This window comes from Sorex araneus, chromosome 6 (assembly GCF_027595985.1).
Source record: "Sorex araneus isolate mSorAra2 chromosome 6, mSorAra2.pri, whole genome shotgun sequence".
NCBI lineage: Eukaryota > Metazoa > Chordata > Mammalia > Eulipotyphla > Soricidae > Sorex > Sorex araneus.
The window spans coordinates 133,096,756-133,112,744 of NC_073307.1; the positions used below are offsets into that span (position 1 = coordinate 133,096,756).

Consider the following 15,989-nt stretch of genomic DNA (forward strand, 5'->3'; position numbering starts at 1 on the left):
TTAATACATTACTTATATTGAAACATTTTATTGATGATATAAAATAAATATCTCATAAAAATTCATTTAAAAATAAATTTTTGAAATTTATTTTAAATGTGAGAAGCTAAAATTTTCAGAAAAATAAGGTTGATTAATTTCCTTTTACTATTTATTTAACCAGTTTTGCTCCAGAAAAGTTAGGTAGAATCTTCTAAGATCAACATTTTATATACTTGTCTAATATTTCATGTCTCTTAAAATAGCTTTCAGAGAAATTAAAACCAATCATGTCTGAATCATATTCTTTTACAAAACATGAAAAGTTTTATAAAATAAAGTTTTATAAGAGGTAGTAACAATTAGGCTATTTATTCATTGATAGTTATATTATCAAATTTTTAAATAATGAACTTCCAGGGTCAAAGAGAAATCATTAGAATAAGAATAAAATTTTTGGTGTTAAAGTTCAATGATTTAGAAATAAGAGATATAAAACCAGAAGCTGAAAGACAAAGTGCTAGAGAAACAAAATAAGGATTTGATTAAAAAAAAATTACCAAAATAGTTAAGCAAATTTTACCAAGTAATGAATAATGATCATATCTCATGAATATAAAAAGAGTGTATGTTTTTAAAACTTTAAATGGGAATTTATGACAAATTACCAAAGAACTTATGAGCAGATTAGATTGCTTTATGAATGTTCATATCACCCACTTCTGCACTCACACATTTAATGAAAGATGACAGTGATCCAATTGTATTGGTAGATCCCTAACGAACACAAAAACTACTTCTTAAAGTCAAGCCTCAACCAAACCAAATTCTTAATATTCTCTTTAGATAAATAGGATAAATAGTAGAAATATAAGTTAGGGAATACTTAGAAACTTCTGTTTTTATCCAACAACAGCAGCCGAAGTCCGATGCCAAGAAATTATTAATGGGCATTCAGGTCCATGTCTAAAGAACTCTGGAATCAAAGCAAAGTTATAAGAAGACATAGTCCCAAGAAAAATCTGAAGATTTTATAGCAGCACTTTTTCTATACTAGTGGCTCTAACTGGCTACCTATGCATATTCCAATGCTAGGAATATTTAATGGCGGATTATTAACCACTAGCATTGGTATCCCTCATCAGCAAGAGACCAAAATTTTTATATTTCATAATATTAGAGGAATAGAGTTATATAATTTTATTTTTTTTTAAAAAAAGAACTTAATGGAAGAAAATGTATTTACTTCATTCCCTTTATTAACAAAGATTTTCATGATTTTTTTGAGGGGGCATACCCAGAGATCCTCAGGGATTACTCCTGGATATGTTTTCAGGGTCATTTTTATCAGTACTCACAGGACTATCTGGCTCCAAAATTGAATCAGGGTCTGTAGCATGCAAGGCAAATGTATTATTCTCTAGCACAACAAAGTGGTTTTACTTTTTTCAGTAAAGAAACACTAGTTTATAGCTTACTATAGTTTTCAGGTAAAGAGCATTATATGAAATATCTATACATACTATATATTTTAAGCACCAAAAATTTAGTTTACTATCTGTCCATATATTTAACTTTTTATTTTTTATTGAGGTAAAATTGGACTAAATAAGTGTAAGTTTTTATATGCCTAAGTGGTACAACCACACAATGCCTACCACCAACAAGCCAACTTCCCTGCACAGTTCATCCCATTCTCTTACCCCCCACACCCCTCCCCCCACACACATTCTTTAGTAATAACTTCAATCTGTGGTCAGAATCTAAGAGTTTACTTTCACTAGACAGGTCACATATATTTTCTTGCTTTATTTTATTATATACTATATATGAATGAGATCATCCCAAAATTCTCTTTCTCCTTTTAATCTATTGATCTTAGTATTATCCCCTCCAATTCTATCTATGTTGTGGCAAAACAAGACAAATTTCATCTTTTTTAATGGCAAGATAGAATTTCTTTAGTATATATATCACAGCATATATACCACTTTATTTACAGTCATCCATAGGTGGGCTAAATAGTTTAGATAAAATCATGCTTTGGCTATTATAAATAGTGCTGCTGTGATTATAGAAGTGCATATATCCTTTCAAACTAGAATATATGCCTAGAAGAGGTGTTGCTTGGTTGAGATACTTCCTGGGAGTCCTACAATTTAGATGCAGAATTTGGTATTTTTCTTGTTGCTGTGCTTGCAGGGGGTTGCACAGTCAGGTAGGGTTCTCAAAAATACCTGGCTGCAATGCTATCAGGAGTCACAAAACATATTGGGATGCCAGGAACCTCAAGGGAGGATACTGCCTGGATCATAATCAACATTTGGGTGATGTCAGGGATTAAAACTGTGGCCTCATGTCTGAAGACAGGCATTCTAACAATTGGGCTGTCCCCAGGTCCCTTGTAATTAGTTATGTTTTTACTCAAATAGCTATAGACGGAGAATAGGGAGGTATACTTTAAATGTTATGACAAACAAAAGCTACAAATAATTTTTAGCTTAATAAGTACAGCAAATACATGCAGCTGGGATTATATTCAACTAGTTTGAATCTTCAGAAATTGCCAGCCACGGGTAGGGAGTGGTGGCAACAATGATGAGCTGAGTATACTGAGAAGGATGTTGGAAGATTTCGAATCACCAGCTGATCATGATTGCCTTGCTGTGCTGGTTTGAGCATGAAACATAAAATAAACTTCACCTGATACCTTACACTAGTCTAAGATTGTGTTTATACCATTTTTGAAGTTAGATTAGGATTTTAAAGTAAAATTCCTGAAAATTTCCATACATGCTTCAGCGAGATTCTACATTTGAATTGTTGGTACCAGGCTTGGATAGGCAGGACTAGATGCCCTGCCTCAAATTTTAGTCTTCATGATGCTATCTTTAACTTCATTCTGAGCCAAGAAGAAACGCATAGGCTAACCCTGAACCCAGGCATTTTGTTCAAAGCTTTTAAAGTAACTTCTGCCAACTGAATTTGGCTCTAAAAGTTTGACCATCATTCTAAAGTTCAAAAACCCAACTGGATTTATCTCCAGAAGGACACAAGATTAATAATAGTTAACAATATATTAATTATTACACTAAAGCAGAGAAATAACTCATAAAATATTACAAAAACAGGAATCAGATTTGTTAAATGAAGGAAAAAAGAAAGTAAAATTACTTTAAAATGTGCTTCACTGTTATTATTAGAAAAGAGCAGTGAATGCATAAAAAGAAAATAAGATAGACTTATTTACCTAGGGAAAAGATATCCTTAGACTGAAGGCATACATCTAACCTGAGCATACATATCTAAAAATTCAGTAAAAGAGAAAGCGAAATTGTGAAGAGCAGTTATGAAGCAACATACCAAATTACCACTTATTTTACTGTGTGGGTGTGGGTGGTGTGGTCTGGGAAGTACAACAAGTGATATCCAAGGGTCATGCAAATGCTAGGGATCACAATTCAGAACCTTATACATGCAAGTCACAAGCTCTAACATTTAAACCACATCTCCATCCCATGCCTAGAAACTACTCATTTAAAAAGTTATCACAAGAGAAAAAAATGCTAAAATTTATAGAAATAAACAGTAACTGAGGTCCAGCAAATTAACAGAAAAAGATATCAGAATAAAGATATCAAAGAGGAATAAAGCTATCAGAGAGGAAAAACTCCCACAGAGAACCCAGAATCCAAAATACCAAAAGAGATAGCATTTCTGTTACAGGTAAATTAATAATAAGAAAAAACAGAAGAATCTGCTATAGGATAGAACAGTTATAAAAATAGAACAGTTATAAAAATACACAAAATCTGAACAAACTGGAAAAGGGAATACTAGAAATATTAGCATACATTATTTTTGAAAGTGTTGTTAGTGAGCTCTAAAAATCTATGGGCCTAAATAAAAGGTAAAGACAAGATAAATTCTATGACAGGGGATTCAGGCAGACAGTAATAGATCAAGAAGTTCATTTCTAAATTATATGTTAGACTGTGGGAAAATACATCCTGGTAGGATTATTTAACTCAGAGAGGTGAAAATGGATAAGACCAGTTTGAACAAAGGACAGTATTGACAAACTTGGAACTTATTGACATGATATCTCGCACTATGAGAAACCCTGCAAAAGAAGTATCTAGAAGAATATGTTAGAAAAACACAAGTATAGATCAGAAAGCAAAGGGAAAGTTAACTAAAGGATTTTAACTGTAGCAAACAATGTAGATCTACATTGGTGGTGGAGAATGGGCACTGGTGGAGGGATGGGTCATTGTATGACTGAAATGCAAACACAAACATTTGTAAGTATGTAACAGTACCTCATGGTAATTCACTAATTAAAATGTAGATCTAGATCTGTGAAAGAAGGGAGCATTTAGAAATACTGAGAGTATAATAAAAGTAAATCCTAAATACAATAGGAAATGGTCACAGAAACATAAGCTCAAAATCTGAGGAAAAATCACATATTCAGAAGTAAATAGTGGCAATATTGGTCCTTGCTGAGCCCTAAAGAACACAAAACTCAGAAACATAAACAGCTACTTTAACTCAGAAATCCACTAAAAGTTATTCTTTAGTTAAACTTGAGATGAGATGAGATGAGATGAGATGAGATGACATGACATGACATGACATGACATGACATGACATGACATGACATGAGAGAGACCTGTACCATGAAGTAGGTATTTGTCAGGGAATAGGCAGACATTTTGGATAATGCTTGGCATAATTTTGGGTAAGAAATGTAACTGAAAGTGAACACTCCACACATTGTTTCTTCCTTTTTTTAATTTTATAGAATCACTGTGAGATAGTTACAAGCTTTCATGTTTGGGTTACAATCTCACAATGATCAAACACCCATCCCTCCACCAGTGTACATTCCCCACCACCAATATCCCAGGTATATCCCCCCCCTTTCCCACCCTCTCCCTGCCTCTGTGGCAGACAATATTCCCCATACTTTCTCTCTACTTTGGGTCATATAGCTTGCAACACAGACACTGAGAGGTCATCATGTTTGGTCCATTATCTACTTTCGACATGCATCTCCCGGGATGGGATAACCAGTTCCCCCAGCCATCATTTTCTTAGTGATCCCTTCTCTATTCCACTTATTCCACTTGCCTTCTCCCCTCCACTCATGACGCAGTCTTCCAGATACAGGGCAATCCCCCTGGCCCTTGTATCTACTCTCCTTGGGTGTCAGACTCATGTGATGTTATTCTGCACAAATGAGTGCAGTCCCTCTATGTCTGTCCCTCTCTTTCTGACTCATTTCACTTAGCATGATACTCTCTATGTCTATCCATTTATAAGCAAATTTCATGACTTCATATCTCCTAACAGCTGCATAGTATTCCATTGTGTAGATGTACCAAAGTTTCTTGAACCAGACATCCATTTTAGGGCACTAGGGTTGTTTCCAGATTTTGGCTATTGTGAATAGTGCTGCAATGAATATATAGGTACAGATGTCATTTCTAGTGTGCTTTTTTTGCATCCTGGGGATATATTCCCAAAAGTGGTATTGTGGGGTCATATGGAAGCTCAATTTCTAGTTTTTGAAGGACTGTCCATATTGTTTTCCAGAAAGGCTGGACCAGTCGGCATTCCCACCAACAGTGAAGGAGCGTCCCTTTTTCCCCACATCCACACCAGCACTGGTTGCTTTTGTTCTTTTCACTGTGTGCCAGTCTCTGTGGTGTGAGATGATATCTCATTGTTGTTTTGATTTGCATCTCCCTGATGACTAGCGATGTGGACCATTTTTTCATGTGCTTTTTGGCCATTTGTACTTCTTTTTAGAGGAAACTTCTGTTCATTTTTTCTCCCCATTTTTTGATGGGGTTGGAGGTTTTTTTCTTATACAATTCTACTAGTCCACACATTGTTTCCACTGAATCACAGTATGGTCCTATTGTACATTTAATTAATGTATGTGCTACATTAATTTATTCCAGAATCTTCTAGGGTAAATTTTACAATTTACCATGCTTTGCTATGATTCCCAAAAGAACATGATTTTGTTACTGGAACAGCAACTTGCTGAGATAATACTTAAGACCTCCTTCTAGAGAGGAAGAATAATTTCTCTTGTTCACCATAGTACAAGAAACAATTAAGTCACAGTGTTATTTTATTAAAATGAATAAAAAGTTATGAAAATGATAGGGGGAATGAGAATATAACTGAGCAATTCCATCAAAATATGATGCAATCTTTAACTGTTTTGCCACCTCTGCAGCCTTCTACATTAACAACTAGCTCTATCATTGCCACTGTCACTGGCATCCTGTTGCTCATCGATTTGCTCGAGCGGAAACCAGTAACGTCTCCATCATGAGACTTGTTGTTACTGTCTTTGGCATATTGAATACACCACGGGTAGTTTGCCAGGCTCTGCCATGCAGGCAAGATAGTCTTGGTAGCTTACTGGGCTCTCCGAGAGGGGCAGAGGAATCAAACCCAGGTCGGCCGCATGCAGGGCGAATGACCTACCCGCTACGCTATCACTCCAGCCCAACTAGCTCTATATTATTAGTAAATAGAGAATATCAGTGTGGTATGAAAATATGATTAATATGAGACTTTTTATAGGTAGAGTAAACCAATAGGGTAGAAGGAAAATTCTATCTTTGAACGTGAAAGTTAAAAGACTTTAAAGTCTTTCGGGGGTTCCCTTCCCATGAAAAAAGTGTCCCCCCAATCTTGCCTGATACCTTGATTGTCAGAGTTCTATTTTTTCTTGTGCCTTCATTAAGAAAGTCCCACTGGCTTCTATCTACAGCTTATTTCTATTTGCATTGTCCCAAAATGTTGTTGCGCAGCTTTCACACCCTGTGAAACAGTAGTCTGAGATGCCTAGGTTGTATCTTACGTTAATAATTACTATTTTGAATGGTCTTTCCAAACTCTGTTCTTCTCATTGTCCTGTTATTTTGACAGATAATATTTTATAGAATTAATTTTTTATGTGGAGGTTATGTTCTAGTGGAAACATTGTTCTAGCACATTAATGTTACAAAGGATATGAAATCTTTATCACAGTGGGTTGCCCTCTTCTACTGTGGCACTGTAGCACTGTAGCATGGTTGTCCCATTGTTCATCGATTTGCTCGAGCGAGCACTAGTAACGTCTCCATTGTGAAACTTTTTACTGTTTTTGGCATATCGAATACACAATGGGTAGCTTGTCAGGCTCTGCCAGGTGGGCGGGATACTCTTGGTAGCTTGCCAGGCTCTCTGACAGGGACAGAGGGATCATACTTGTGTCGGCCATGTGCAAGGCAAATGCCATACCCACTGTGCTATCGCTCCTGCCCACTGTAACATTCAACATTATTTTTTTTTATTAGTGAATCACCCGTGGGATACCATTACAGACTTACAAACTTTCAGGGTTACATTTCAGTCATTCAACATTGTTAAATGAATTTTCCTTTGTGACACAAAGCAAGGGGAAAAATAAGTACATCAAATTATAGTATTTTATTCAAATTAAAGGATACCTTTGATAAGACCTTTCTCAAGAGGGTCATTAAACAAAAAGTTTAAGAACTGTAATGATTTGGCACACAAAATCAAAGAAAAGAAAAAGTAATGCAAAAATCTAATATTAAGTGACTAGGATGCTACTTACTGGAAGTTACTTGAACAGGATTAGCTTCTTTAACTATTTTAATTACATTCACAGAGCTTGTTATGCTCCCACATGTTAGTAGTTACATAGGCTAATTACAATTGGTATAAGTTTTTATCAGTATGCAAAAATATGGCAAGGAATGCATTAAAATGTTTTAATAGCATACTTCTAGAATATATGAAGCATGAGGCATAAATATGAATACCTCTAGCATCCATAAAGTATCATGCGTCAGAGGCAAAAATTTTCTTGGTAAGTATTTCTGTTATACCACATTGGGAGTTGTGCACAAAAGGGGTGGGAATCAACTGTCTAAATATAATTTTTTATATTACCCAGGTTTCCTTGCAGTTTTAGTTCTAGGAATTCTCTCAATTCTAATTTTTCAATTCCAGGTGAGCTGGAAACAATCCAAGGTTATATGGAATCTTAAGAAGTGGTGTTATTTATTTTTAGTGCAGGTTTAAGATAATGAAATACTGTTGATCATAAAGAATATAATAGTCAGTGTGACAAAGGAAGATAAAATGAAAGAAAAAGGACTGGAGAAAAAGTACATCTGTCAGGGTGCTTACCTTGTATGTTCCTGACCTGAGTTCAACCCCAAGCATCCGCAATGGTCCCTGAGCACTGCTAGTAGTGTTCCCTGAGCTCAGAGACAGGAGTAAGCCCTGAGCACCACAAGTGTGACCCCAAACACTCTCCCCCACCTCAAAAAATGGAAGTAAAAATGAACAGATCCAGGGAGATCTATAATTTAGGTTAGCTGGTCTAGCAGAGATAATTATTTCCCTATTTAGAAGAAGGTTTAAGAAGCACAATATCCTTTTTTTCTTACTCACATCACCTTCTGAAAATTAGTCTTTATCTTACCTTCTATTAAAATTAATTCAGAGAATTGGATATGAAATAAAATTCTGGCAGGTGCCAATTTTTGACCTCTTAGTATGATAATCACTGGGAAAATATAGAAAATTTGAAGAAATTTAATTCTCAGTATACCAAACTTTTACCCACCCCCCAGACAAAATAGTGATACTCTCAACACCCTCTCCAATTTTTTATAAGGAGTACATGTGTTATATTTCAAGTGAATTACTTTATCTAATATTTCTAGTACATGTAAGAATTTTGAAATATTCAGATGGCAGCTGCTAATAAAGTGGGAAACAATTATATTTAATATAAACGTTAATATGACCAAGAAAAAATTACTTTTATTGTAGGCATTATGCTCAGGGAACTAAGTAAAATGTATGAAGATAAATACCATATAATTTCACTCAGATGTAATGTGATAGCAAGTTAAATAAAACAAAAAAAATTCATTTATTTTTCTCTCCTAATATGCTATGTTCTTTTATGTTCTTTTACACTTGTTTTCAAAAGTGTACATTTTGATATGTTTTAGGGGGAACAATATCTATTATAACATCTACTACCTTAAGACTAATAATCTCCCCAACCACATCCACTGGACCCTGTTTAACCCATCTCTTCACCTCTGGGTACTAAACTCTATAGTTAGAGTTTACAGATTTGTTTTCACTAGACACTGTTCCCTTTCTTTATTTCTTTTCATATCAAATATCAATGAGATCCTCCAGCAATTGTCTTTCAACTTCTGCTTTGTTGCACTTAGCAGCTTAGAACAAAACCCTCCAGTCCCATATATGTTGTAGGCAGCTAGATTTCATCTTTCTTATATTGAAGTGTATTTAAGTAGTGGTCTAAACCACATCTCTCTTAGGGGGAGGTAAGGTAGAATTTAAGCCTTACCTGGGAGGACTCAGGGATATTCCCAGTTTTATGCTTGGGGGTTGGGAGCATCTTCTGGGATTGCCAAGAGAACCATGTGGTATCAAAGATTGTGGTGGAGGAGGGAAAAGTACACTGGTGAAGGGATCGATATTCAGGATACCCATGACATTTTTCAAAGAAATAGACAAAACACTCCTGAAATTTATATGGAACAAGAAATCCCCATGAATAGCTAAAGCAATCCTTGGAAAAAAGAGGATGGGTGGCATCACATTCCCCAACTTCAAACTCTACTACAAAGCAGTAGTAATTAAAACAGCATGGGTATTGGGATAAAAACAGATCTGCAGACCAATGGAACAGAGTTGAATATCCTGTCACAGACCCCCAAACATATAGCCACTTAATCTTTGACAAAGGATCAAGAAACGCAAAGTGGAACAAAGAAAGCCTCTTCAACAAATGGTGCTGGGAAAACTGGATAGCTACCTGCAAAAAAAAAAAAAATGAACTTTGACCTCTGTCTAATGCCAGTTCCCAGAGAAGCACTCAGGGTCATAGAGAATTGGCATAGGCTATCTAAGCCTTTGATTCCCATCTCTAAAATGACCCTACATTCTCAATGGGTCTGCTCTAAGAATTCAACAAGTGATTTAACGTAAAGCTCTCATACAGTATGTGGCACGTATCACTCTATCACTGTCATCCCATTGTTCATCGATTTGCTCCATTGGGAACCAGTAACGTCTCCATTGTGAGACTTGTTACTGCCTTTTTGGCATATTGAATATGCCACGAGTAGCTTGCCAGGTTCTGCCGTTGGGGTGAGATACTCTCGGTAACTTGCCAGGCTCTCCAAGAGGGTTGAAGGAATCAAACCCGGATCAGCATGTATTCAGGTATAATCAGGAGCAGTAAGATAAAACTAAGTAACAGTAAAAAACAAAAGCCACATATGAAATATATAGCAGCACAATTTTTCCTGGCCAGAATAAGGTGTTTTTCCTTTGCTTAAGTATTCTACTGCTGAGTTCCTCAGAACCTTCATAATGAATTATCTGCAGTTTCACCTTTCTTTAAAGGTAGAGGAGAACAGATCTTTGGAGACCTGGGAGTGCAGATTCCCTGATTCCTCTCCCAATCTCCTATTGACTGTTTCACCCCTAGTCTGACCAAATACAGTAACAAGTTTCCAGTGAATCACTTTTATAAGTTGAGCCAAAGCATTCACTTAGTTTCCACACAAACAGCAACAGATATGATTTTTAATGAAATTCTGCAGTAACAATAGCAACTTCCCCAGACAGAGCTTTTGGCATATCGTGAATATAGTGAACTTGGTAAGCATCTGACTTAACCCATAGACAAGAGGTATACAGGCATGTCAGAAAGTCTGTTAATGAAAAGCAACTGAAGCTTCATTGAAGCTTCATTAATTGAAGCTTCAATAAATGAAGAGCTTCATTTATTGATTTCTACCCTATCCAACTGATTGTTAGTTTTAATTCTCCCTCAGAGCCCTTGAGTGGGAGGCCCAGACAGAAACTACTGGCTTAGAAATGGAGAATTTCTAAGTGGAATAATACAGGAATCCTGGGATAGGAAGTAGAATCTAGCTGGACCCAGGGAAATAGGAGAATAGCTAATCTGTAGACAAGAATCACAATTTACAGGTGAGAATAAATCTGCTGCTGGGAGCTGGACTGCAGGGGAAAGTCGGGGAGCCCAAGGGTGCTCTCCCAAACATGCCAATTCTGCAGGATGAGACTCCAGACCAGCTGTGCTAAATTTGACTTAGCAGAGAAACACATTTTGCTTTCTGAGCAACGTTTGTGCTTTGTATCTCGCCCACCGCAGCGCACTTTCACGTGGGTTGATTCCACTGTGTCCTTAGTTTCCCCTATTTCTCTCTTCTCATGACATTTAAAAATAGAGGAATAATTAAAAGATGGAGGGTGGGCAGTTGTAGGAGTCATAGGAGATGATAAAGAGAACCAAGGATGCATTTGGTAAATCACTTGTATCATTTGTCATCCCGTTGATCTTTGATTTGATTGAGTGGGCGCCAGTAATGTCTCCATTTGTCCCTGTTGTGTACTAGTGTAGCCCAATGGTATCTGCTTGCTCCAGGAACACGAAGAGCCTCAAACAGTTTGTTCAGGGTTTTGACAAAGAAGTCTGACCATCTCGTAGGTGAGCAGCCACGAGGTCTTTTGATGTCCCGTGAAATCCAGTCAGTAACAGCTCTAGTCCAGCGATCATCTTTAAATCGCATTACGTGTCCAGCCCATCTGATTTTTGACACCTTGGCAAACGAGACAGCGTCCCTGATTCTTGATCGTCAATGTAGGTCAGAACTCTGGATTCTTTCTCTCACTTGAGTGAAACGTGATAATCCAAGCATAACTCTTTTGATTCCTCTTTGGGATACCCAAATAGCGTTCTCGTCCTGTTTTCATAGGGCTCAGGTCTCTGAGGCGTATGTTAGTGCAGGAAGAACGGTGAAGTCGAAACTGATTTACTGAATTACTGATTTGGTAAATCAGTCATAGAAATTGTGTGTTTTTTAAAATTTTTCTTAATGTTTTCATAGTGTTACTAAGTTGCTGGGGGGAAACTGGAAAGCAGACCAGGAGGGGTTGGGGCTGAGGCCCTGGGACTTTCAAAGTTAGAAATATGAAACACTCCACTTGTCCTCTTCTGTCCTTCGAAACAGAAACATTTCAAATGCAGCATAGTTATTTCAGCTCATGATGGACAAGAATGAACTAGGGCAAGCAAAAAGGGGCCAGGATAAGCAAAAGGAGGCACAAACACAAGGAAAGTTTCTTTGAAGTGAAAGAGAGTTCGAGGAGGGAGAGAGTGTAGCAGAGAGGTTGGAAGTAAACACCCAAGGATAGAAACGTGGAAGAGGTATCCGCCTCTGCCTGCACCAGGCTAGTTTTGGCACTTTTTTAGGCACTGTAGTCCATGCTTTACTGGTCCTTTAAGATGACTCCATCTGCTCAAAGCTGCCCTGCTCCTGACTCCGACTTCTAGAAAGTTCGTCATGAAACTGGCTTACCAGAATCTTTTCCTCTTCCTCGGGACTTGTGAGCTTAAGATTCTGGAGCATCTCCTGATGAACTGGTCTTTCTCCTCTGTTTCAGCGTCAACAGGGACACTGCCATCGTTATTTCTAAGTACGTATGGGTTCGGGAGTTTCTTGCCCGCACGCCTGGCTGTCTTCCCTAGGACCCCTCGGAGGGGATGGGCTCCATCTTCTCTCGCCATCCTGAGCAGAGCTCCCGGGTCCAAAGACCACCAGAACCTAGCTGCAGCCATGCTCGAGGTCCCTCTCCACACGTTCGGACGAGCCTCACCCATGAAGGTACCGGCAGAGGAACCCAGGTGTGTGTAATCCCATCAACAGCCAACATCCAGAGACTTAAAAGCAAGCTCCCAGAAGCGATATCTTTAGCCTACTTCTCCCTCTGGGAGAAACTGGCAATCTTCTGAGAGTTTCCTGCCCACATGCGACAGCCTTGCAAACTTTCCTTGGTGTATTCATATGCTAAATCCAGTAACAAGCTGGATCTCATTCCCCTGATCCTGAAAGAGCACCCAGTGTGACATCATTGGGAGGTCCGAGTCGAGAGAGACTTCTAAGATCTCAGAGAAAGGACGAATGGAGAGGTTACTGAGTCCGCTCGAGAAATCGATGATTAACGGGATTTCATGATCGTGATCATGATGGGTTCAGGTCATGCTCTGCCCCACCCCCCATACTTAGGCAAGTCTCTGCTGTGGGGGGTTTGCCCAGCCTTTACTCTTACTCTCAGACTTAGTGGTCAAGAAGATCAGATGGTTGTCATTGGGAAAGAAAAGGGTTTTCATATTTCATGGACATTTTGGACATTTCTGTTACAAATGCATCCCAATCATTCTTTGTAATAAAAATTTGTAATTTTAAACAATTTTAGTAATTAAGGTTTTTTTCCTTGTTCTGTGAAAAAAAATATTTTCTCTTGATGACGTACATATTGGTATTAATTTGAAGAAACAGGATTGTGTGGCCCAGCCTAGATGATGGAGGGACCATATATTTTTTTAAATTGATACAGTTGGAGGGTTAAGAGAAAGGAAACATTCTCTCCTTTACGGAGTTCACAGCCTGCAAATTTGTCCTTACTTTTTAAAGTTATTTTTAGGGTTGAATTATTTCTGACCCATTATTTATCTGTCATTGATGTACAATATTGTGGAGTTTGATATCTTTATATGTGTACGCCACTCTCCACACTTACCACCAAATTTCCAGTCTTGCCATAAAAAAAGACTCCCATACTCATTCTTTCCACCCTTCCCTCACTTTTCCCTTCACTTAGTATTGATTTGTTGATTTTAGGAGTTCTGTTGTTTTTATTTATATTATATTTTATGTATGAAGAAAACCATCTGGTTATTGTCTTTTACTTTCTTATTTCATGGAGCATAACCACCTCAAGAACCACCCATTTCCCCCAAAAAGACATGATTTCAGTTTGTTTTAATGGTAATACCTGGTTGTAGAAAGATTTCATGTTGGAGTCTTTAGGGCAAAGGACTTAAAAATTGATAGATTTTTTGCACATTTTAATGAAAACATCTGCAGTCTCTTGCACCCATGCCTGGCTGTCTTCACTGGGGCCCCTCAGAGGGGGTGGGTTGAGTTTCTCTCCCCACCCCGAGCAGAGCCCCGGCAGACGAAGACCTCCGGAACCCAGCCACAGCCATGCTCAAGGCCCCTCTCCACACATTAGGACGAGCCTCACGAATGAAGGAACTGGCAGAGGAACCCAGGTGTGAGGAACCCAGGTGTGTGGCACCTGGGTTTGAGATCTCCAAGCCTGCTTGGATCAGAACTGGGCCTCTTCCACCCAGATCCCTGATTTTCCAGTAGGTAGGCAGTCACACTCACAAACTGCCCCTGGTGCCCTGTAATCCCACCAATAGCCAATATCCAGAGACTGTAAAACCAAGCTCCTGAAGTGCACAGCCACTTTGCTTCTTATAGCCTAGTTCTCCCTCTCGGAGAACCTGGCAAGCTACCAAGAGTTTCCTGCCTTCATGGGAGAGCCTGACAAGTTCCCTGTGTCGTATTCATATGCCAAAACCAGTAACAATGACGGGTCTCATTCCCCTGACCCTAAAAGAGCCTCCAATGCTGCACCGTTGGAAAGGACGAGTAAAGAGAGGCTTCTAAAAATCTCAGGGCTAGGATGAATGGAGACGTTACTGAGATTGCTCAAGAAAATCGACTATCAACGGGATGATGATGATGATGATGATGATGATGATGATGATGATGATGATGATGAAGAAGATGATGATGATAGGCTGGAGAGTTAGTAAAAAGGTTAAGGTACTTGGCTTTTATGCTAGTGATCCAGATTTTATTGCTGGTACCACATATGGTCCCCTAAAAACTGCCAAGAGCAATTCTTATGTTGCAGAGCCAGGATAAGCTCTGACAATGGCCAGATGTGGCTAAAACACTACCCCTCCCCACAAAATTAACTATCAAAGATTTATAAAATATTCATCACTTACCTTTTGAAATATCTTTAACTTTTCTGCCATACAAATCATAAAGATATTTGGCTGGTGTATTTAGATTCATTCTCATTGTGCAAATATCTAAAATCTATACAAAAAAATGACTATAAGTAATTCATTGCAATAAGCTCTGGGCAAATTGAATACACAGCTTAATGTCTTTCTATATTACATGGCTATTAACAATTGTGTTATAAAATAAAATTTGATGATTTATAAAATGTTTCAAATTTATGAAACAAAAGGATAAAGTTGTTGGATTGTACTTGTAATTTAAACACATACACACAAAATAGTAAATATTAATTTTAAAGAGGAAAGGAGATATAAATTATATTTTAAAAAGTATTATCCATTATTTAATAAAAAGTTGACATTTGAGTGCTTTTTATAATATTACTTTTTATAATATTGTGCTTTCTATACTATATTATAAAATTTAAATTATATAATATATTATAAAACATAATATATAATACAAAGAAAATATTAAATATTTTCTTCATTTTTCCAATAAAAGGGTGTTACCTTTTAAATTACATTTCAGGTTTTTTAACTCTTTCCACATGTCTGAAAATAAATTATAAGTCTTGTCCACTCACATTTCACCTTGAAAGCTTATGTTGTTTGAATATATAAAAATGGAAGTTAATAAATAATGGTTTAAAGTTTTCAACAAGCTTGAGTGTCAAGAATGTTACTTGTAATGGTTTCTAACATATTAAAATTTTAACATTCTAATATTTTTGACCTGTTGTTGATACAGATTTTATAATAATCACCTTTTCAGTAACAAGAAAGATTTAAGTATGCATCAATTGAAAAAGTCTACTCACAAGGCAAGGAGCTATAGTGTTGTTCCCCAACAGAGAGTTCGGGAGTATGAAATAGCTCAAGGTAGATTTTATTAGATTGCTTTGAATACTTCTGCTTTTGATGCTAATAAAATTATTTAAGCGGAGGGACACAATGATAGTACTGAAGGTAGGTGTTTGCCTTGCATACAGACAACCCCGGT

The 15,989-nt window shown here is 37.3% G+C and overlaps 1 protein-coding gene across 1 annotated transcript in view; it reads right to left on the reverse strand.

Annotated features, from left to right (window-relative positions):
• The window catches only part of DCDC1 (doublecortin domain containing 1), a 440,548-nt gene that overhangs the window by 340,361 nt on the left and 84,198 nt on the right, over positions 1–15,989 (reverse strand). Inside the window, exon 7 of the mRNA XM_055142558.1 lies at positions 14,966–15,059. Within this exon, the coding sequence (XP_054998533.1) occupies positions 14,966–15,059 (94 nt within the window). The remainder of the gene's footprint in view (positions 1–14,965; positions 15,060–15,989) is intronic.